A 23,240-nucleotide genomic window follows, 5' to 3' on the forward strand; every position below is an offset into this window, starting at 1 on the left:
TGCACTGCTGCTACTTGTAGCCGGGGAATGCCCATGCCATGCACACTCTGGCACTCAGCAGGTCACCCTGGGTGGGATAAGGGAGTCTGAGACTAGCAACTGTGCTAGCCCAGCAGCCTTACCAAGGGTCCTGGGGCCTCGGATAGCTGCACCATAGTGCTCTTGGCAGCAGGAAGCCTGGCTGGCAGCTGCAGCATGGCTCCAGCTAGCCAGGCTCTGGTTTTGGGCATTGCATGCCACTACGTGCACTGCCCCACTTTTTTCTGTGTGGGTGTTTTTGACCCCAGGCTCAAAATAACCCGCCACACTGCAAGGTAGCAAAGGGAGAACACTTGCACATGCAGTGCGTGGTGCTGCAGATGGGTCTGCAGCACCACATACTGCATGTCCATGCTCATCTGGATGTGGCGACCAAGGCTGATTCAGCCAGTGAGCAGGGTTTTCAGTAACAGAGGTGGGACTGGAGCCTGACCACCTTTATTACACTAGAGGGCACAAATATAACATGGCACACTTAACAGTGACACACTTCAAAATTGTTTGTCTTTTATCAATGATCCTTTTTCAGGATGATAAATAGTGGCTTATTGCTGTGCGTCACCTGTACCCAAATGTTTAGGGAGTTTTAAAGGCTGATGAGGTTCCTACAAACATTACATATGTCCCTACCTGGGATGACTGGTTTAGATAATATATGCTGATTTATCAAAATGTCTTGATTTCTATGCCCATGGAATTACACTCCTGACAAGTAGACAGGACAAAAATCTCAAGCATCCTGATAGATGTGCTTTACAGAACTGCGCTTGTGTACTAGTTGATTAGCTTAACTGACTGCATGAGTCTGGCATTATGTCCTTGCATCTTATACAGAAATAACACACTAAGTTTTTTTTTTCCCCTACTAGTTGCAGAATTATCTAAAATTATAAAATGTATGCTAAAAGCAAGGATATTTTGGGGTGATATATTTTATTGGACCAACTGCATGGTTGGAATAAAGTTAGACAAGCTTTGAATGCAAGGTATTCTTCATCAGGCATTCAAAAGCTTGTCTAACTTCTTGGATGTTAGGAAAAACAAATTTCAGATAAGTGAGCTAAAGGCATAGGCATTTAAAACTGATAAAAGATCAACGTTAACAATGATTGGGATAGCTGACTTATTTGATAGTACATTATAGCAAAGAAATATAATGTTTTATTTATCAAACAAAACACAATTAGAAGTTTCCATGATAGGAATCAAGCAATATAGCAATGGTTAAAGCATTAAGAGAGAAACATATTCTGACAAGACTGTAATGGTAGATAGCCTCAAATATAGCCATATAGGGAAGCTTGCTGTGGTTGTGGGGGATCCTTTTCATACCACCTCCCAAAAAGTGTCACTGTGATGACTGGTTCAGATATTCCATGATGACTAACCAAACGCCCATCACTTAACACCTAATTAAAGAAGTTAAAAAAACACTGTTAATATTATCAGCAGATACAAGAGACATGCATTTAGGATTTAAACTTTAAGCATTTAGAGGACACAGTTTAATACTAGGTGTTTTAGGACTACGACATACAAGCCTAATCTCTTCCTAAAAGGGCACCATATACATCTGACTTCCCACCACTAGCAAGTTTTCCTCAGCTTTGCTTTGACTTGGTTGCAATGACTTGTTCTGCTCTACTACCAGGCCCAAGAAAAGGCAGACAGAAGCAAATTTCCATACCTGAAATTTTCCTGGTGCCAATTGAACCCCACTGAGCAAAACCTCCGGAAAGACATATTTAGTGCCAAATGTGCCACTGAGGGAAAATGCCTCAAACCTTGTCTGAGCAGTAGCCACTGGCTGCCCACAAGTTTTCAAGTCCGAGTTCTTACATTTCACCAGCGTGCATATCTATGGGGAAGGGAAGAGATTTTAGGAGAAATTTAATGTAAAAAGAGAGCTGTGCTTTTACTAGCAAAACAAGACTTTATTTTCTTCAAAACAAAACAACTTCATAGGAGTGAGAGGGGCCTTCTGAGTCACCAAGTTCAGTCCCATGCTATCATAAATCACCTCACAAAGTATTAAGCAACATCCTAAAACTGGTTAGCTTGTTTGTCCCCACTATCTCAACTGGAAAGCCGTTCCAGATGTCATTGCTCTAACATTTAGGAACCTCCTGCTAATTTCCAGCCTAAATAGTTCTCTCTGCTCCTCTGCCCTTTCCTCATCTCAGTACACAAAGACAGCAACTCCCTTCGGCCAGCTAGCAAGGAGAAATTGGCTATGGTTTTTTTGGTCTCTCCAGATTCAGCTGCCTACCCATCAGGGACTTCTGCTCCTGTTTTCTCTCCCCATTTGTCCCATTCCATCCTCACATGATTCAATTCCTCCACCCCCTTTTTAGTTTCTCTCTCAAGACGACTTCTACAACTCTTCCCCTTCCACGCTGTAGCAGAGAGTTTTTTATGTGGAAAATTAAGATGGGTTCATTGACAAAGGACTCAAGCACGTAAGTAAAGGAGATATAGCACACTCTCCTGTCTCAGTAGAGTTTTGGTATCCTTTACAGGCTCTGAAGGCCGGGTTCTGAGCAACCTATTAGGCATCTGAGTGGCTTTAGGTACCTAAGTGCAATTCCATTCCACCCTGTTTAAGTCCTGGAAAATTCATTAATGCATGTATTTCAATAACATACCTTCATCTAATCCTTCAGATTGAGTCACAAAAAGCAGAGAGGAGGAAGAAGATCCACTCACGCAGAGGAAGAAGAGGATCCATTCATCTGCTTTAGCTATTTTTCAGGGACTTGAGTAGGGTGGGACACAATTGCACTTAGGCACCCAAGTCCTCTTAGCCTGTAGGCACCCAAGTGTCTATTAGAAGATAATACGGCCCTTAATGACAAAATCACTTGGTGTATTTCTGGAGATCTATGGGAAATTCGGAGCCAGTAACATCCACACAATAAAGACATTGCCACAATTGACCTGTTTGTGTGACAGCCGCAGCAAAGAGTTTGGAATGAGTATGGAAAATAAGTTATCCTTTCATTCACAGACATACAACCTTCAGGTCAAGGTCAGTGTACATTGGAAGGCAATGGGAGGAAACATGAACTATGATGCCCTGTTTAGTGGAATAATACACAACTTCGGTTCACAGTCTTGTTCACTGGGTGACTTTCGCATGAATAAAAATAAATGTATCATGTGAACTAAAAAGGACGTGAATTTTATTAGAGATTTATAAATGTATACATTTATAAATGGACTACAAATTTATAAATGTATACATTTATAAATGTATAAATGGAATCCAAAGTTAAATGATACTTTGCACCCACTGGTATGGGAAATGAATATTGGCAGGTAGAAGAAAGTAAATAGACTATTTGCACATTCAGTGACTTTGATAAAAATACAAAGGATGTTCCCTGCTACATGACATGGCTTTAAGCAAACTAACTCCTCCAGACAGATAGCACTTGATAGTAAATAATTGCTTTCCTCAAGTTTTATCAACACAGTAAGACATTGTTAGTAAAACTTGGCTATATTATATTACATACTAGCCAAAGTACCTGGCTTTGAATGGGTTGCAGTAATCAAATTTTAATGTTTTATAAATAAAAAATTTTCATTCTATCTTATTTGCCTCTAGTAATAAACTGTGTGTATGTGTTTAGTTTTGTACCTTATTTTACTTGTGTGATACAGCTTGACACTGTAAGTTTTTGGTCATACCAAAAGCCTATAGAAGTTGAACATTTAAATGTATTAAACAACTGAATTGTAAGGTAGAATTATTTATTTACTTCGTAAGGCTTTAGCATAGCACTGAGTATTTCACATCACATTTTTCTATCCCAGTTTATGACGGTGTTTGACACTTTTTTATCTGTGTAGAGCTTCAGGATAGACAATGTTGCATGTTTTGTCATCTGGTGCCAAGATGAAAAGTTTTTTGCCATTGCCAACTCTGGAACAACCAACATAGAGTTGGCCATGAGAAAAGCATGGGCTTCACAGGTTGAGGCCAACAACTTTGAGTGATTGTCCCTGTGCCTTGTTGATGTCCATGGCAAAACTGAGGCAGATCAGGAATGGGAGCTATTTAAATTGAAATGGCAGGTCAGAGGGAATGATTGGAATGCATGGAATGAAGACTTTCTGTCTCGCTGCATAGCCAGTCATGATGGTGGCTTCAATGACATGTGACATGAGCTTCTTGACAGCCAATTGTGTTCCATTGCAGAGTGCTGATGGGTCCAGATTCCTGAGAAGAATGATGGGTGCACCAATCTTGAGCTCCAGATTGTGTGAAGGCACACCTGGTGGTTCGAGAGACTTGAGAAATTCTGTTGTATAGTTAACTGCCTCATAGGTGTCTGGGACAGTGTCCACTGACTTGTATTTTTGCACAGTGCCAGGCAATTGAGAAAGAAAGTCTTTGTTTATGGTATTGACCACATCATTTTGTGATGCCAGGATGGCTTTTTGGCATAGCCACTTGTGGTTATGGAAGTGATGTGCAACATTTGGAAAAACTGCCTTTTTCGGCATCAGCTTTGGTTCCATGTGGAATGACTGGCAGTGTCTGTCGAAAATCCCTAGCCAACACCAGTCACTCCTCCCATTGTTTTGTCATTATGTCGAAGATCTTGGAGGGTGCGATCAAAAGCCTCTAAAGCAGCTTTGTGAGACATTGTGCACTTATCCCAGACAATGAGCTGACACTCGTGCAGGACCTTTGCTTTGCCAGTGCCCCAGCAATGTTGCAGGTTGGTGCCTCTGCACTTGCCAGATTTAAGGGCAACTGGAAGGCTGAATGAGCTGTTCTTCCTCCTGTCAACAGTGTGGCAGCAATGCCTGATGATGCCACTGCAAGGACTGGATTTTGGCCAAAAGAATATCAAGGAGAAAAGTTTTCCCAGTTCCACCTGGAGCATCCAGAAAGAAGATGCCACCACTGTCATTGAAAACTGCTTGAGTAATCTTGTTGAAAGCTTCTCTTGCAGACTTGGCTCATTATCTTGTATGTATTTAGTAATCTGGTCAATGTTGTAGTTGGTCTTCCTGAAAATGTAATTTATGAGCTCATTATCATTGTCTCGTTGTGGGGCAGGAAGGCCACAAGTTTTGAGGTCAGAGCCATCCAAAGCCTTGATCTTGTCCTCAGTGATAATGAGAGCTTGATTGAAGATGTCATCACTGTAGTCCAGTTCAAGGTTTGGATTTTGCACTCATGCTGGATGCAAAATATCCTGTGCCAGATTTTCCTTGTGGTTGTCCCATAGTTGCTAAGGATTTGACATGGCACATGTCTGCAGCATGATGGCAAACAGCATCCATGGTGACTGAGTTGCAGCTGCCTCTTCCAATGTGCTGTTCCAGTGTGTATTGTCCTCCATGAGTCCTCTGAGCTGGCAAGCCTCTTTGTAAGTTTCACAGATTGTAGCATCCACTGTTCCCAAGTCCTCAAATCATGTTGGACCTGTGACCTCATGCAGAAGCAGTCTCAGGTAAAAGCATTCAAAATTGTTTGGATTCACAGTGTACACATGGCCAAGTGCATCACTGGCTTTGATGTCTGGCTGGTCTGGCATATTTTGTCCTGATTTGCGGCAGGCCGACTCTTTGGTGCCAACATTCTATATGTAGTACCTGATGGTATGGGTACCTGATGATACAACAGTGTCTAAGTGAGTTCATCATCCCTGCAGAGATTGAAGAAAGCAGTGAGAATTGTGTCTTGTGGAACTTGGGTGTGCTCATGTGCATTTTCCTCAGTGAAGTACACTCTTTGGCCATGCTCAAGTTGCACACTGAGATTCATAGATGTTAGGATCGGAAGGGACCTCAATAGATCATCGAGTCCGACCCCCTGCATAAGCAGGAAAGAGTGCTGGGTCTAGATGACCCCAGCTAGATGCTCATCTAACCTCCTCTTGAAGACCCCCAGGGTAGGGGAGAGCACCACCTCCCTTGGGAGCCCGTTCCAGACCTTGGCCACTCGAACTGTGAAGAAGTTCTTCCTAATGTCCAATCTAAATCTGCTCTCTGCTAGCTTGTGGCCATTATTTCTTGTAACCCCCGGGGGCACCTTGGTGAATAAATACTCACCAATTCCCTTCTGTGCCCCCGTGATGAACTTATAGGCGGCCACAAGGTCGCCTCTCAACCTTCTCTTGCGGAGGCTGAAAAGGTCCAGGTTCTCTAGTCTCTCCTCGTAGGGCTTGGACTGCAGGCCCTTAACCATACGAGTGGCCCTTCTCTGGACCCTCTCCAGGTTATCCGCATCCCTCTTGAATTGCGGCGCCCAGAATTGCACGCAGTACTCCAACTGCGGTCTGACCAGCGCCCGATAGAGGGGAAGTATCACCTCCTTGGACCTATTTGTCATGCATCTGCTGATGCACGATAAAGTGCCATTGGCTTTTTTGATGGCTTCGTCACACTGCCGGCTCATGTTCATCTTGGAGTCCACTAGGACTCCAAGATCCCTTTCCACTTCCGTGCCACCCAGCAGGTCATTTCCTAGGCTGTAGATGTGCTGGACATTTTTCCTCCCTAGGTGCAGCACTTTGCATTTCTCCTTGTTGAACTGCATTCTGTTGTTTTCTGCCCACTTGTCCAACCTGTCCAGATCTGTTTGCAGCTGTTCCCTGCCCTCCAGCGTATCTACATCTCCCCATAGCTTTGTGTCATCTGCAGACTTGGACAGAGTACATTTGACTCCCTCGTCCAAGTCACTGATGAAGACATTAAAGAGTATCGGTCCAAAGACCGAGCCCTGCAGGACCCCACTGCCCACACCCTTCCAGGTCAAAGCCGACCCATCCACCACGACTTTCTGGGTGCGACCCTCCAGCCAATTCGCCACCTACCGAACTGTGTAGTCATCCAAGTCACAGCCTCTTAACTTGTTCACCAGTATGGGGTGGGATACCGTATCGAAGGCCTTCCTGAAGTCTAAGTATACGACATCCACCCCTCCTCCTGTGTCCAGGCGTTTTGTAACCTGGTCATAAAAAGAGACTAGATTGGTCAGGCACGATCTGCCTGCCACGAACCTGTGCTGATTTCCCCTCAGCATAATTTGTCCTGCCGGGCTCTCACAAATGTGAGCCTTGATAATTTTTTCAAAGACTTTGCCAAGGATGGAGGTGAGACTCACTGGCCTATAGTTGCCCGGGTCCTCCTTCCTCCCCTTTTTGAAAATGGGGACCACATTGGCCCTTTTCCAGTCCTCCGGGACTTGGCCCGTGCGCCACGAGAGTTCAAATATTCCCACCAGTGGCTCTGCAATGATGTCGGCCAGTGCCTTCAGCACCCTTGGATGGAGCTCATCCGGGCCTGCCGACTTAAAGGCATCCAGTTCTTCCAAGTGACTCTGCACCATCTCAGGGTCTACGCATGGAAGTCTGGCACCTTGCTGCTGCCTTTCTACAACCCCAGTGAGAGATGAAGCACTGTGGGATGTCACTCATGAATTGGGAAGTTCAGGATCCTCCAGATGACTTCACTGGTGCTGATGCATCTCCCCAATTCATATTGCCAAACCTCATCATGCACAGTCTCATCCCTTGTGAAGCCAAACACAGCCATGTCAGATCCTTTGTTGACATACTTGCAGACATATTTGATCGATTTCACAGAGTGGCAGTACTCAGCATTGATGTGTGCATTGAAGAGTCATGAGAGGAGTGGACAGTATGGAAAAATCCATCTGTTGTCCACTTGAACCTCAGAACTATGAACTTTGATGGTTGTTGTGAATCCACCGCTTTCTGGTTTTCTCCAATGATATAGTGAGTATCCATCTTGTCCAGTCTGTCTCTTTCAGAAGATCATGTGGGAACCTATTTGTGCATTTATTATCTTTCATGCATGGTGAGTTTGGATTGATGCTTCCACAGGGACCACACACCATCTGTGTTATGACAATGCTGAACAGAAGTGGATCAATTTCTGGATCTGGAAGTTCATCGCTGATGATGTAATCCACTCTGTGGACATGAAGTTCATCCTGAAGCCACAGCAGAATGTGGGCATGTGGCAGGCCACGCTTTTGCAGCTCAGTTGTGTACATGTAGCACTGAATGGCTCCAAAAATCTTTCCCTTGTTGATGAGATTCATCAATGCCTTCACTTTTTGTCAGAATACTCTTGCCAGCAAATCATGCCAATCCTGTGGTTTTTGGCCTGGCATCAGTTCATTAGCCACTTCTGCCCAAGCTGGGTTGGAGGTGAAGGTAATGAAGAGATCAGGGTGGCCATAGTTTTGCACATATGTCGTGGCATCCTGAGCACGCTCATGCATGTAGCGAGGCCCACCTGTGAAACTGGAAGGCAAGATGACCAATTGGCCAACATTGGCAGCATCTCCATCATTGTTCATGGCATCCCTGAGGTGAATATAGTTTTTAACTCAAAGTTTCTTTTGGTTCATTTGAATGAATCTCAACCTTTCTGCTTCAGTTTTGGCATACGTGTCCACAGCAAATTGGTGGAAGAGATCTTTGCATCACAAGATGTGATTGAAACTTCTAGCTCACAGCATCATCCTGCAGGCATAAAAGTCCATGGCAGAAATCTTCTTTTGAGTTGGCAGCCCTGTTGCTGGGTTTGTTTGTCTCAGTTCAAAATGGTAGCCATCATCACCCTGCCGGAAAATTAGTGGATACTGAAGTGCATCATATGATTGGTGTGTATCAGCAATTCTTTGGAGGGAGTTGTTCCTGAGTTCCAACACAATGTCTCGATTGCCATGTTGCTCACCAGCCAGAATGACAGCTACTTCTAATGTTGTGGGTGCAATGAAGCCACTCATGCTCACCAGCAGTTTTGTCTGCTTGAATGACAACATTGTACTCTGAAGTCATCTTCTCCATGGCACACTTGAAACTGTGAACATAGTTGTTTTCCTTTTGGAGCATGTCTTGCAACAAATGACATTGTTGTAACGCTGCTCAGCCTGCTTTGTATTGTCACCCATGAAGTAGATCTGCAGCAATTTGGGCTCTTCATTTAGGAATGGTATCAGACTGCCAATCCGATCATAAACCTGGCCCTGCACTTTAAATGTGTGCATGTAGCCAGATTCTCTCATGTCTTTGTGGTGCCAAAAGATGTTGTTTGGAAGCATGAGTTATATCTTTGAATGTTGTTTTGGAAATGATGTGTATCTGGAGTGTTGCCTGTCAACAATGTGTAAAGGAGCTCAGAAGAATTATTCATTTGGGGCAGTTGGACCTTGCCAATGTTGCAGCATATCCCTGGAGCTTCTCCTTTCCATCTCATTGCAAAGCACTGGCTGCAAGAAGTCACCATTGAGCTAATTGCAACTAATGGATCAGAAGCATAATCTAAGGCTGGATTATAGAACAATGCAGAGTTTTCTTTTTCCATCCTGGCTGTAGCCATTGCTGCTCTGTTTGTTTCTTGTCTTGTAACCTGCTGTGCAGGAGTCTCAGTTGCTCTGGATGCAGCCATTGCTGCTCTGTTTGTTTGTCATCTTACAACTTGCTGCTCTGGAGTCTCAGCTGCTCTAGCTGCAGCTTTTGCAAGTTGATTTTTGGCAAGTTTGCTTCTTGTGGATTGCCTTATAGGGAATGCCTCTCACAACCTCCTAATCAGTCCCTGAGAAGGTCCAGTACAGTTTTCTCCCTGCACCTTTCTTAAGCCCTCACTCCTCCTGCAGGTGCTCCCAGGTCCTGTTAACCAGTCCCAACCACAGTCCTTAGGGGAATACTCCTAAATGTGGAGCCTTCTCCAGCTGTAACAGTTGACCCTGGCCAGGATCTTTGAGCTTTGCTAAAGAATGGTTTGCACATACAAATTTATTCTGCTTCCTGGGGCTGACCTGTCACAGGGGGTTATGCAGTATAGATTAAAAGATGGGTGAAATTTTTTTGAGCCAAATAAAAAAATAGCACCCACGTGCATACCCCCAGGTATGCATCCTCTTAGTACGCATGCAAAGTTTCAGGTCTCTAGGTATCATGGCCTTGGAGTTATGGCACTGACACACACATAGGCCCTTTTATTAATATATAGAAGAGTTAATTGATAATGATGCTGTAGTTGATGCTCCAGTTGCTTGCTGTGGATTTTATTTGAAAGAGCAGTATTTCTCCAGTTAGCTGCATAGGAGTACACCAGAACTCCAGGTCATCAGAGAAGGATCTGAGTGGCTCATTCCTAACTCAACAAATACTTCTGAGCTAAGAAGATGATTTCTAGATGATAAATCCAGGTTCTACTGAATTCTTGTCCAGAAAAGACAAAACTCTTCTCTCAAACAAACTCTGCATTTGTACTCAAGGCTGTTTCAAAATTAATCTTTTTGTCACAAGGGGGAAGTCAATTCATCAGAAATTTCAGCAGCAACTCACCACTCCCAAACAGAGTTGGGGAGGAAAATGTAAGACGCCACCAATGTCCTTTTTGCCTCCCACCAAGCTACTAAAAACAACTTTCTCTAAGGATGCTTCTTAAAAATAATATGATGTTCCACAGTCCCCAAGAAAGAAGTATTACCTGCAAATAGTATTTTCCTTCAATCACATGAAGCCCATCAAAAGCACCTAGCACATATACCTCATCTTTGCGTTTCTCTGCCATTCGGTAGCTCAAATGGCAGCAGAGGTCTTTTTGGCAAACTGTGCAATTTCCTTCAGGTGTGGTGAGCTCAGTGAAGGTGAAGGGATCAAAGAAAATGACTCCTGGAAAGTCATGTTCATCACTGGAGAATCGTTTGATGCTTGTGGCATATGAACTCCAATTGACAGTAGCAGGGTGGGTGGCAGAGAGACGAGGACGTGAATCCAATTCTGCAACTAGGAGGTGACCATCGTCTGTTTCCATATTGTAATGAAATGCTCTGGGTCCATCTGGTGCATAAATTCCACTTCCTAGTAATTAGAAACAGAATTTGCAGAGCCATATTTTGTATTGTCCTATTCATTCCCCCCAACTCCCCCCTATATTATTCTATTACCTTTATATACAATACTATAATAAAAACTTTGCTTTATGAACTTGACTCATTTTTTTTACTTTTCCTAGTAGGTGTATAAGTTGCCTAGTGTCTCTGCAGAGAAAGTGGGCTGGATTTCCTGTTGGGGCTAAGATCTGCTCAACACAGCAGAACAGTGTGGGGTGTTGTCGAGGAATCAGATTTGGTTCCCTTATTCTTCTGGCCCTTACACAGAAGAGAGTAGGTTGAGGTTTGCTTTAAATTAAGATGAACATGAGCCCCAAAGGACCAGTCACCAGTTCTGAACAGCTAGAGGGCCATACTTGTGGAAGTATAGGAATGAGTAGGAGTGGGACTAGACTGGTTTTACATCAGTTCAAAAATCTTTGAGAGGATGGAAATTAGTGATTGACTAGATACAGACAATTCAAAAAGAGGTACTAGTCCTGCAAACATATGAGCAGAGGGGGTTCCATGGCATATTTATATAATTTTGTGGAGCCCTCTACTCAGGTGATTTAGCATGCCTAACACGGGAGAGACTATGGCTAGGTACAGACATTACACATAAAATGGTATAAGAGATTAGAAACTGGTTGAACCCTGTAACAGAACAGAAGTTCAGTGTGCATAGACCAGCTTAAAAATGGCAGAACCTGGTCTAAGATAGACCTGGATGAAAGTAGTATCAGATTTAATTGGTTTAGGTTAGTCTGGTCTATCAAACTTCTGTACCAAATCTCCTCCCAACTCAAGTTAGGTTGCAGTCCCCCAACACCCGAGGTATCTTTGTGGCTCTCCCTCTAACTCCCACTTGCAGGGTGGGCAGGCTAGCCCTGGCCTGCACTCATCTACTCCGGGCAAGTGTGGGGCCGACCCCACCCCACCCCCAGGTTGTCACAGAATTAAGGCAGCAAGGCCCCTTTTCCATAGCCCTGTGTCCTGCTTGCATCTATCAGCCAAGCCAATGCAGCTGGGAGTGCGGGGGGAATCATTACCCTCAGCATAGGTGGCAGAATGCTGAGGCTAATGGGACTTAGCCTCCACAAACATGGTGCAGTGATGGCAGTGGAGAGGGCTACGGAGCAGCCCAGGCACAGGCTCTGGGCAGCTGCAGCAGGTGGGGAGGCATGGGTGATTGGTGTCACCTGAGTTGGGGGGCACATGCCCCCCCAGCAGCCAGTCAGGTCCCCCCACAGCTGATCATTCTGGCCAGGAAGCACAAGCACTCCTAGAAGTGCCAGTGGCACTTCACCTGGTGCCCCCACTCCCCAGCCAGTGCTCACAGCGGGGGCACCGGCACTCCCACCTGCCCCCCTGCCAGTCACCTAAGTGGGGAGTGCTGCCTATCAGGGAGTGCTTGTGCACCCCTGTGCAGCCCCTATGCATCGCCACTGTGGGGAGGGGTTTCATAGAATGAAAAGTGGAGCATGACTGGGGACTGGCACACAGGAAAGCTCCCGCATGGAGGACACTAAGATAACTGTTTTTGAAAATGCTAATGGAACAGTTTTCCCACAGCATCTCAGGAAAATTAGGGTGTCAGTTGGGGGCCTCAGCTGCCTGTACACCAATTCCAGGAGCATGGGGAACAAGCAGGAGGTGCTAGCCCTCTCGCTCTCTAATGGGCAATATGACCTGGTAGGGATCATGGAGACCTAGTGGGACTTCTTGTATGATTTGAGCATAGCCATAGAGGGTTACACCCTGCACAGAAGGGACTGAGCAGGGAGAAAAGGCAGAGGGGTAGCTCTGCATGGGAGTGAGCAGTACACCTCTCTGGAGGCTGACATTGGCTCCAAAAATAAGCAGGTTGAAATGCTCTGGGTCAAGCTTTGCTGGAGGGAGCGGAGCAAGATGAGAGAGACCTAACTGTGGTCATTTACTACAGGACACCAAACCAAGGGGAGGAGCTTGATCTGGAGTTCTCTCAAGAACTGACAGAGGCCATGCATGCAAGGGACTTGGTTGTCATGGGTGACTTCAATTACCTGGACATAGAATGGGAGGAACGCTTGGCCAGGTCAGATCAGTCATGTAGCTTCTTAACTGTAATTAAGGAGCTTTTTCTAGTCTAGGAAGTGCAAGGCCCAACCAGAGGTACTAGATGTGGTCTTGGCCAAAGGAGATGATCTTGTGTGTGTCTTGAACATTGAGGGTAGCTTGGGTAACAGTGACCATGAGCTCATCAGGTTCACTGTCTGCTGCAAGGCTGACAAATCAACTAGCAGGATTGAAGTCCTGGACTTCAAAAATGCTGACTTTAACAGGCTTAGGGCATTAGTAGGGGAGGCGAAACAGGACCAGGGATGGAAGGCAAACGGGGTGCATGAAGAGTGGTCGTTCTACAGGGACACGATCCCCGAAGCACAAAAGAAAACTGTTCCCATGAAGAGGAAAAGTAGCAGAAGAGCTGGCAAGCCCTCCTTGGCTCAACAGGGACATCACGGTCCTCTTGAAAAAGAAAAAAGAGGCGTACATACAGTGGAAGCTAGGGACAGTCCTCAAGGAAGACTACACTACAGTGGTCCATACTTGTAGAGAAATGATTAGGAAAGCTAAGGTGGCAACTGAGTTTAAGGTAGCCAAGGGAGTCAAGGACAATAAGAAGTCCTTCCTTAGGTATGTAGGGAGCAGAAGGAAAACAAATGGAAGTTTGGGGCCTCTACCTAACACCTAGGGACACCTAGTACTGGACACTCAGGAAAAAACTGAACTCCTGAATGCCCACTTTGCTTTGGTATTTCACCAACCAAGGGGAAAAAAAAGCAAGATAAGTATCACGGGTGGCATGGTGGGAATGATAGCCTTCCCACTGTGGATGCTGAGCTGGTGAAAATCAACTAGAAAAGCTAGACATTTATAAATCAGCAGGACCAGATGGACTTCACCTGAAAGTGTTGATGGAGCTGGCTGAGGTCATTGCAGAACCCCTGGCAAAACTCTTTCAGAAATCATGGCACACAAGGGAGATCCCTGAGGATTGGAAGAGGGTCAACTTTGTGCCCATCTTCATGAAGGGGAAGGGGGAGAACCCAGGCAACTATAGGCCAGTCAGCCTAACCTCCATCCTAGGGAAAATCCTGGAAAAACTCATTAAAGAATCTATGTGCAATATGCTCATTGAGGGTAAGATTCTGAACGACAGCCAGCATGGCTTCATTGCAGGTAGGAATTGTCTTACCAATCTCATCTCCTTCTATGAACAGGTCTCTGGCCACCTGGACATGGGAGAGAAGGTCAACATTATATACCTAGACTTCCAGAAATATTTTGATCTAGTATCCCATGATGTCCTTGAGAAAAAATTCACAAAGGATAGGTTGCAGATACAGGCAGACCTGGACAGGCTGGAGAGTTGGGTGGACCAGAACCAGCTGAAGTTCAGCACTCAGAAGTGTAAGGCACTCCATCTGGGGAGAAATAATCCCCAACATACTTACAAGTTCAGTGGCAACAATTTGACTTGTACCACAGCTGAAAGAGACCTGGAGCTAGTGATTGACCATTGCATGAACATGAGCCGGCAGTGCAATGCTGTGGCCAGCAGGGCAAACAACATGCTGGCATGCATTAACGGTTGCATCTCATGCAAAACTAAGGAAGTGATACTCCCACTGTACTCTGCACTGGTGAGACCACAGCTGGCAACCAGTTCTGGACACTGCACTTCAACAAGGATGTAGAAAAACTTGAGAGGGTCCAGAGAAGAGCCACCCATATGATCAGGGACTTGCAAGACAAGCCATACAAGGAGAAGCTGAGGGACTTGGGCCTCTTCAGCCTACAGAAGAGAAGGCTGAGAGGGGTCTTGGTAGTGGCTTACCGCTACATCAGGGGAGTACATCAAGAACTCGGTGAACAGTTGTTCACCAGGGTACCCCTGGGGAAGACCAGGAACAATAGATACAAACTCCTGGAAGGCTGCTTCAGGCTTAATTGCAGGAAAAACTCCTTCATAGTCAGGGTGTCCAAACTGGAATAAACTCCCTCCAGTGGTTGTGCAATCACCTACCCTGGAAATCTTCAAAAGGATACTGGACAGTCACCTCGCTAGGGTCACTTGACCTCACTTTTCTTTTCCTGTCTAGTGCAGCGGGACTGGACCCAATGATCTACAAGGTCCCTTCCAACTCCTAACAATCTATGAATCTATGAATCTGTGAAATGGGGTGCATACAGACACACAGCCACAGCCTGGAGAAGCCTGGCTGCTTGTGGAGCACTGCCCAGCACAGCAGGTAAGTCTGTTGTGGAGAAGGAGTGTGGAGGGGGTAGATCGAGGCCCACATGGGGGAGTGGCTTCTGCTGCTACATGCACCCTGGAAGGCATGGTGGATGCATACCCTGATCTGCACAGGCAGGGTGGGCTGCCACTGTGGGCTAGGGCCAGGGCTGTGCCAAGCTCTTCCTGGTGTGGTGGCCATGCTATGCTGGGGGTGGGTTGCGGCAGTGATGCTGTGAGGGAGGTTATGGGTGACAGGGGTGGCTGCAGCCATGAATGCACTCTTAACTGAACTGAACTTATGCGATTGTATGACCTTCTCTCTATAGAGAAAAGGGTCTGATGCAGCTTGTTTTTCTGTAAGAGTCTGATGATAAAAATGCTTGTTATGGATAAAAAAAAGGTTTGTTACAGTGTATTCCACCCATATTTGAAGTAAATGGCTCCTGGTACCAAGAAGAGAAAAACAATGATAAAGTGAAAACAAACCCCAAGTTGTTGAGGAAAAGCAGAAAAATTGGCCTAATTGGAAGCTACTTGACTAAAGGACTATAAATATTATCCCCCTTTTCCCTTCCTCTCTCTCCTTCCCTCCCCCTCCCCCTAACAATGCCTGAGAACTGAAGACATTTCCTGTCCTTTCAAAGAACCAGAGCCCACTCGGAGATGCTTGGCGACCTCTCAAGTTGTGTTATTAGGACTGATAATATGCAATTACTTGCTTGCTAAGATTATATCTATATGCATGGTTGGAGTTAATACTTTATAGGACTCAATAAAACTGATTTATTAAACAGTTAACTGGGTCCTCATTGGGAGGAAATAACTGGTTCCTTGTTTGCAGGAAATAGATAACCGAGTCCTCATTTGGAAGAGATAAATAGGTTCTTGTTTGGAGAAAACTGAAGCACACTTTAAGGTGATATCGATCCTGCTGTTTGCTCTCTCGCCATTTGGGAGGAGAACCAGATAGATATCCCCTCATTCTTAGGGCAACACCAGAGACACTGCAAAAGGAACAAAGGAAGCAATGAAGGGGAAAATCAAAATGATCTCTGTGTGTTTGCTCTGCAGTCACTCTGCAAACTAGGGATGAGGCCACGTAAGGGGTAGGAGACAGTGAACCACAACTCTGACTCCAGAAGAAATATATAACTCTACACATAATAATCTACACAATTAGAATCCCAGACCCAAGGAGGTATCTCACCATGCACTTACCTGTCATCTCCATGCTGGTGTTATGTGTATTAGCTGCAAGGAAGTTGACCTGCATACCCATCGCCCAGGCGGAGTGGAATTCAATAGCAGTTAAATGTGGTAGAACGTTCATCCAGGCAGTTGGGAACAGCACAGTATCCACTTGTAACTTGCTCACTAGGATCACAGCTGGGTCATGGAAAAGTATGTCGAAGCATGTGAATATGCCAAATTTTCCAAACGGGGTGTCAAATGTGACCACCTCTGGCTCTTTGGGGTAATCAAACTGCTTTTCCATCATAAAGAGGTTATACTATTTAAAAATTGAAAGGAAAGTCATTAAAGGCTGCTAGTACCATTGCCTGGAAATATCCTATAACCTGGTAAAGATATTTTTAGTAGTGTTGCAGGGGTGTCGTAGCCAGATATATGAGAAGCAAAGGTTTTTGTGGATGACATCTTTTATTGGCCAAACTGCAGAAGAAGAGTGCCTTGCACTCAAAAGCTTGTCTAAATCTCCCCAAAACATGCAGTTGGTTCAAGAAAATAGATCACCCACAAAAAACCTTGTGCCATGAGGAAGTAATTAAAAAAAATTAACAGAAAAGCAAGCATGAGAAAGAAAGCACTCAGGCATGTGCATACCCAGCTATCAGACATTCATATGGTTCAGGTACGCCAGAATTAGAGTTAGAGATTAAGGAGTTGAGAAAAAAAATTTCAGTGACTGACTTGGGCAAGGCTATTTCTTACCTTATGGTATCGTGCCACCAGCTTCCCTTCTGAATCAAAGACAACATCAGTATTGTACTGATAGTGACCATCTCTGGGGCACTGGGGAACACTGGAATTGCAGGCCTTCTTGTCCCCAATACTGGCAACCACATAGATGGAGTTGTTCCTTGCCATGCAGCTGAGCCTTTCCTGCACAGGGGCAGGACCAAATCTAGTCCATTTTTGGAGAAAAGGAAAAATGGGAAATAAAGAAAATAACTGAGAATCGAAACAGAACTTCAGAATGTAAAAGGAATGAGGTAGGTCTACAAGTTCACATTTCCATGAAAACTTGGAATTAAGTGTAGCATGTATTAAGAAAAATCCCAAAAGAAAATATTTATTTTCTTATCCTATGACTGGAGCAGGGCAGGCAGACTCCTCAAGCCTGTGTCCAAGTCCCTGGAGTGCAGTTCATCACATGTCTCCCCTCATCTATCCAATGCAGAATTTCAGCAATACATTTTGAATAACTTGGAACAGTCTAGTTCTTCCCATGTATTCGTAGAGACCTTAGAAGTATGGCCCAAAATTGAACTGGATTTATTACAGTCAGTCAGATGGCCTATTGACATACCAGTCTTCCTTGGCCAAAAGCAAACAAGATATTGGGTTAGCTAGCATTCACATCTAGACTTCAATGACTTCCCAGCCCAAATAACCAAACACCGCTTTAGAACTAGGATCACTGACATCAGTTTTCAGCTCCGATCCAAAACAATGCTTAAATTCAAGAACACTAATGGCATTCTATTTTGCCACTGTGCCTCTAGTACTACAGAATAAACATTTAATACAAATAAATGGGTCTTGACTCCCCACTCCCTGATGTTTTTTCTACTTATGGGAAGGAATCTAAGAGTAAAGCTTGCTCTCTTCAATGATTGCTGTGGCCTATGGGTACTAAAGTAACACAAAAAATCCTAATGTTTTAATTCAATTTGTTACAGCCTTCTGACATTCTTTACATCTCTCCCACCAAGGCCTATGATGACCACGTGGGAGTATCTTATGAGCACACACTGATAAGTAATACTAACAGTCAGAGCTAAGCAGGAAAGGATTTTCCCATTTTGTGGAAAACTAAGATTTCAAAACCTGTGTTCCAATTGGGATGCACACAGTGCTTCTTGAAGTGAAAAACAATAGACCATAATTACCAAAAGCCCACTGATGGGAGCCAAACTTAGCTTCAATGGTTCAGGTTTTGCATCAGACAACATGTTAAGCTTTGGTCATGCACAGGCCCATGACTGTTTTAACCCCTAAGTAACGGGACACTGGTCTGTCTCTCATTTTGACCAGAAATTTCAGCCTCACCAAAAATTGTACATACTCACTACCCTCCCTCCCAAAAAAGAAAAAGATTTAATATCAACAATTTCTGACGAAAATTATTTTGGCACAAAATGCCTGATCATCTCCTTTATTCAAAGTACTACACAAGAAGGAGAATGGATTATAAAGGTGGCAAATCGTGACAGGCAAACTTCTTCAAGCACTTATGGTAACGTTGCCTCAAGACTTTTCAACAAGCAGTGCATAGTAATCAAACTAAGAAGTCCATCTTGCTAAATACCTGGTGTGATGGGGAGCCCGTACAAAACTCCTGAGGACCCTGGAAGCCCCAGCTGACCCTGAACGAGCCAGGCAGAGAGGAGAGAGAAAAGCTTACCAGGAGACCAGGGAGAGCTGGAGCTGAGGCAACATGCAGTGCTGCCATGCCGGTTTATAAGCACCATCTCAACCAAACTAGGTAGCGCCTGACTGAAGATGTCAGCCAGAGGCACTGCCATGGAAGTTTAAAAGGTACTGGGAGTGCCGTAGAGAGGGGATGAGGCTGCCACCAGGCCAATGGAGGTCAGGGGGTGGAAGATGCCTTGGTGCACTGAGGCAGTGAGGTGCTCAGACAATGAGGGCCCTGCTAGCAAGGGGCAGGAAGGCCCCACTAGGCAGAGGCAGAAGGGGATGCTCCAGTCCAGCTCAGGGGTGATCCCCTGAACTAGGGAAGAAAAATAATATAAATTAAAAGGGGCAATGCTGAGCCCATTTGTAGATAACTCCTCCATACAGGAAGCTATTTTCTTTATTCATAATTTGAATAACTTAATTGGGCTAGTGTATCCCTGGTCCCTCTAGTCAGGGCCAGCTTCAGGCATAGTGCCAAGAGAAGCAGGGAGTAAATGAATGGCCAAGAGAGGGCCTTGTAAACTCCTTCAGATGCCAGCAGCAATCCACAAAGCACTAGAAGAACGGTCATAAGTTGATCACTGCTGAGTGGAACCAAAAAGGCTGAAGCTCCAGTACAATATCATAAAGCCTCAACATCAGTGGGTGGTGCATGGCAGGGGTGTAAGAGAGGTGGAGCCCCAACATCAACCACATCCAAACCATGAGTACCCTTAGAGGGAACATATCCATCTATACCACTGAACCCCTACTTAGAGAATTTAATTATATCAAGACATTGCAGGTGAGTTGGGGAAGAGGTCCTGTGACAGGTACCCATGGGATCAGTCATTGATTAAGCACTGACATGACACCTGATTTATTAAGCATTTGTTTCCATCTGAATTTCCTGTTCAGTTGATCAGGAAATGTTATCCATTAGGATATTTAACTGCTGTGTACAAAACTCTTGAATTGAAAAGACCTGCCTGATCTTTTGCACTTTTCATTAGTCCAGTTCTTTGGGAGCCATTACCCATGATTTAAAATCTACTTACCACACTACATAAGTCATACCTTTCAGGGGCTGTGCATGGAATCCAGTTCACCTGTGGATCTGGGATATCTTCCAGAAAGGGGTAAATGGTTTCTCTTTTGAAATTCCAGCCATAAATAGCATCTTCAGGAGTTACAATGATATGTGCTCCCTAACAGGAAGAGACTAATATAAAAAACAGCTGTCAACAAAATCAGGATGACCTATAATTACAGCATAATCACAGGACAATACCTGCTGTGCTGCTGCTTTGATGGCTGTTTGCAAAACATCCATATTTCTGTTCATCAGCACCAAAGCCTCTTCAGGAGAAACAGGAATGTCAGTGTGGTCTGGCAATATAACAACGTGCTCATACACTGCTGCAACATAGCTGTCAGAGGCACAGAACTTCAAGGCAGAGAGAAGAGAAGCAATAATGGAAACATAAGGATAGAGACAGACCATGACTGAAGCTTTGTAGTTGTTGAAAATGAACGCAAGCACAGAAGGCAAAGTTTGGAAAGTCCCTTAGCTTTTAAATCAAGTCAGTCTTCTGTGGAATGCCAAATGATTCAAAATTGCCACGCCTAGCAAATTGTATAGTAGCAATTTCAAATAAACTGCAAAGATCAAACTGTGTCCTGTTTACAAACAGCCTACAGTGCCAAAGGTGAAAATGAAGAGCTGCAGATAGTGCATGTCTAAGTCACTGTGCCATAGAGCAAATTCTCCTGGAAATGGAGTGTGTTCAGGAAGTGTGGCATCTCGAAGGGAAACCTGGGGGTTGGGCTAGCTTACACTGCCTTGTGTTGCAAAACAGGACAAAGGTTGCCTGACTTTTCTTCAAAGCAGCATTAATACATACAGCTCATATCTGTGCATAGTTAGTGTTTTCACCATGTGACTCATCTTTAAAGATACTCCATAGTTGAAGGAGGAGAAGGCACAGTGTGCTGGAGATGTAATGCAAAATGATTCTTAGAGATGCAAGTAAACACACCACAGTCCCTGTGTAGCAGTGGAAGGTTTTGTGCCAGCTTGCTAATAGTTAGTTGAGGTCACAATTAAAGTTGAGCATGCGCAGTTACAGTTACCAGCAAAAGCCTGGTACTTGGAACCTGACCCACTGACCTTGTTAGACAGCATCGGCATGTGCAGATAAGTCAGAGTGTTAGGTGGGAAATATATGATTAGATTCTAGGTAAAGGTGAGCTTGTGTGGCAAGTGAATGGGTCTAATAAGAGTGAGACTGATTGGTAAATGCATGATTAATGGTGATTAACAGCCCTTTACCCAGGCTTGATTGGTTGGAGAAAGTGGTATGATTTGAATGAATAAAACCTGCAGTTTGGTGCTCCTGAAGTGTTTGAATGGTTTGGGTTGTTGAGTGGTGTGTGTAAAAGTGAGAGGCTGTGCTGTCTGAAGCTATCTGAGAAAGAGAAAACTGTGCCTGGCTGCGTTTGGTTCTGTGAGACTGTGGTATGAGTGATCTTTTAACTCCCTGTGGAGGTTGAGAAGCAGCTTTGCTTAGAGGTCCAGCATCTGGTGATCTAACTGCCCCCCAACCTGTTTGGTTCTTCTGAACTTCTTGGACTGATTAACCAATTTTGACCTTTGCATTGCTACTGTTTTGACATTGCTGTTATTCTGACCAGTTTGAGCTGATTGCCGTTCATTAGTTGTTGATATCTGATAAAGTATTGCTGCATCATTGTTGTATGAGTTTCTCATTGTTTACCCACCTTGTTATTATCATCTTTTCCCTTTTTATTTTCATTCCCCTGTTGTTCTTCGTACATTTCTTTATATTTTCTACCCCTAATCTTGTTTCTTTTTGTTTCTAATACACCATTGAAAGTCAGGTCAGGTTCCCACCTGGCGGTGTCTAAGGGATGCCAACACTGCTGGTCAGCCTAATTTAACCTAACCCTCCTGTCCATATGGGCCAGAGACATAATTTAATTTAGCAGGATTCAAGTTTTAGGATTTGGCCTGCTATACCTGTGCATCAAAGGGTATAGAAGATATCATGGAACAGGTTCACATAGCAATTTGAGCTGCACATGAAAGCTACAACCTAGATAAATTAGAGCAAGAGTAAAAGCTTGCTCTGCTCTTAACAAGTTTCAGGCAAAGATGCACTGAGTGAATAAATATAATGCCTTTCATGCAGCAGGGAAAGGAGAAAGGAAGGAATCACATCCAAAAATAAGGACATCTTTAAGGGTTATCATGCTCCTAGAAAAAATATCAGTTATGAAAGGTACACATTCAGGATAAGAGCCCAGGAGGGAGGAGAAACAGTAGAGGAGTTTGCCACAGACTTGAATCTAAAAGTCAGTGCCAATGAAGGTGAAACACTCAAGAGACTCTCATAACAGGCCAGATTACCCTGGGATGCAGCTGCTGTAGCCAGCATAACCTGGGTCATAATTTTTAACACAGGAAGCAGAAGCCATGATTTTATTTTACCGGAATAGCCTTTAATCACCATCAGACAACTAATCAGACTGTTGGTAGCAGAGACTAAAGCAGGGATAGATTAATTTCATTTTTTTGGGTGCATATTGGGTATTTGGCAGACAAGGTTCCTTGGGTGAATTTGATATCTTTTATTAGACCAACCCAAATGGTTGGAGAATAGTTATTAAGCAAGCTTTTGGGTTCAAAAACCCTTTACATTTTGCTTTCTTGCCAGTCATAACATGATTGAATCACACTAACACCATACAGGCTAAGATAGCAATTACAAATATAACCACGTTTCAGTTAATTAATTTCCACTGGCGGTGTCTACATGAGACGTTGACTGCACCATAGCCCAATACTACTGAGCAGTAGCGCTGCGTAACAACAACCGTTATGTGACACCACTGCACAGTAGTATTAGGCTACTGTGCAGTAGTATCACAAGGTGTTTGTCACCTTTTTGGTGCAATAACAACTATACAGTTAATGTCTCGTGTGGACACGGCCACTATCAACTTGATTTCTACCATGTTACATGTGATCCTTTAAAGTAAGCACGTTGCAATGCTATCTTGCTCGGTACAAAGGTCTTTGTTTGTTCTGTTCACTCAGTTCAGTCAGGTAACTCTTAGTTCTGGAAGGGGAATTTAGGAGTTAATCCTAGTCATTCTACTGAAGCCTGAGCCTCTGGTGCAGCTAACAGTTAAACGTAACAAGTCTGTGATTGATTACTGAGAGAGACAAATATGACACTAGAAAGGGCAATAGGCATGTGCCACACTGCAGAACAAATAGAAACATAAATAAAAAATCTTAAGGGAAATACACAAAAATTGAGTGAGTGCAATTATGAAGTCACCAAAGGAAGAGTTGATAAAGCAAAATGGGCCAGGGGA

The 23,240-nt window shown here is 44.3% G+C and overlaps 1 protein-coding gene across 2 annotated transcripts; it reads right to left on the reverse strand.

Annotated features, from left to right (window-relative positions):
• Positions 1 to 1,173: 1,173 nt before the first annotated feature.
• Positions 1,174 to 20,613, reverse strand: LOC102558568 (pantetheinase-like). Of its 2 annotated transcripts, none has more exons than XM_019479678.2 (7): positions 20,128 to 20,613; positions 19,914 to 20,044; positions 17,148 to 17,340; positions 16,416 to 16,707; positions 10,591 to 10,904; positions 1,727 to 1,897; positions 1,174 to 1,448 (listed from the first exon to the last, which is right to left on the reverse strand). In XM_019479678.2, the coding sequence occupies exons 1-7, from the start codon at positions 20,338 to 20,340 to the stop codon at positions 1,317 to 1,319; spliced, it is 1,446 nt and encodes a 481-aa protein (XP_019335223.1). In that variant the 5' UTR covers positions 20,341 to 20,613; the 3' UTR covers positions 1,174 to 1,316. The 2 variants fall into 2 exon arrangements, with proteins under 2 accessions (XP_019335223.1, XP_006270589.2); XM_006270527.4 differs by having other exon boundaries at positions 10,531 to 10,904.
• Positions 20,614 to 23,240: the final 2,627 nt, after the last annotated feature.

Source organism: Alligator mississippiensis, chromosome 1, assembly GCF_030867095.1.
Source record: "Alligator mississippiensis isolate rAllMis1 chromosome 1, rAllMis1, whole genome shotgun sequence".
In the NCBI taxonomy this organism is placed as follows: Eukaryota; Metazoa; Chordata; order Crocodylia; family Alligatoridae; genus Alligator; species Alligator mississippiensis.

Coding starts and splice junctions, on each gene's coding strand:
- LOC102558568 (XM_006270527.4), bottom strand. CDS start 20,340: ATGGTCTGTCTCTATCCTTATGTTTCCATTATTGCTTCTCTTCTCTCT. Junction 20,045..20,127: donor TCAAAGCAGCAGCACAGCAG/GTATTGTCCTGT, acceptor TCTTCCTGTTAG/GGAGCACATATCATTGTAAC. Junction 10,905..16,415: donor CACCAGCATGGAGATGACAG/GTAAGTGCATGG, acceptor TCTAATTACTAG/GAAGTGGAATTTATGCACCA.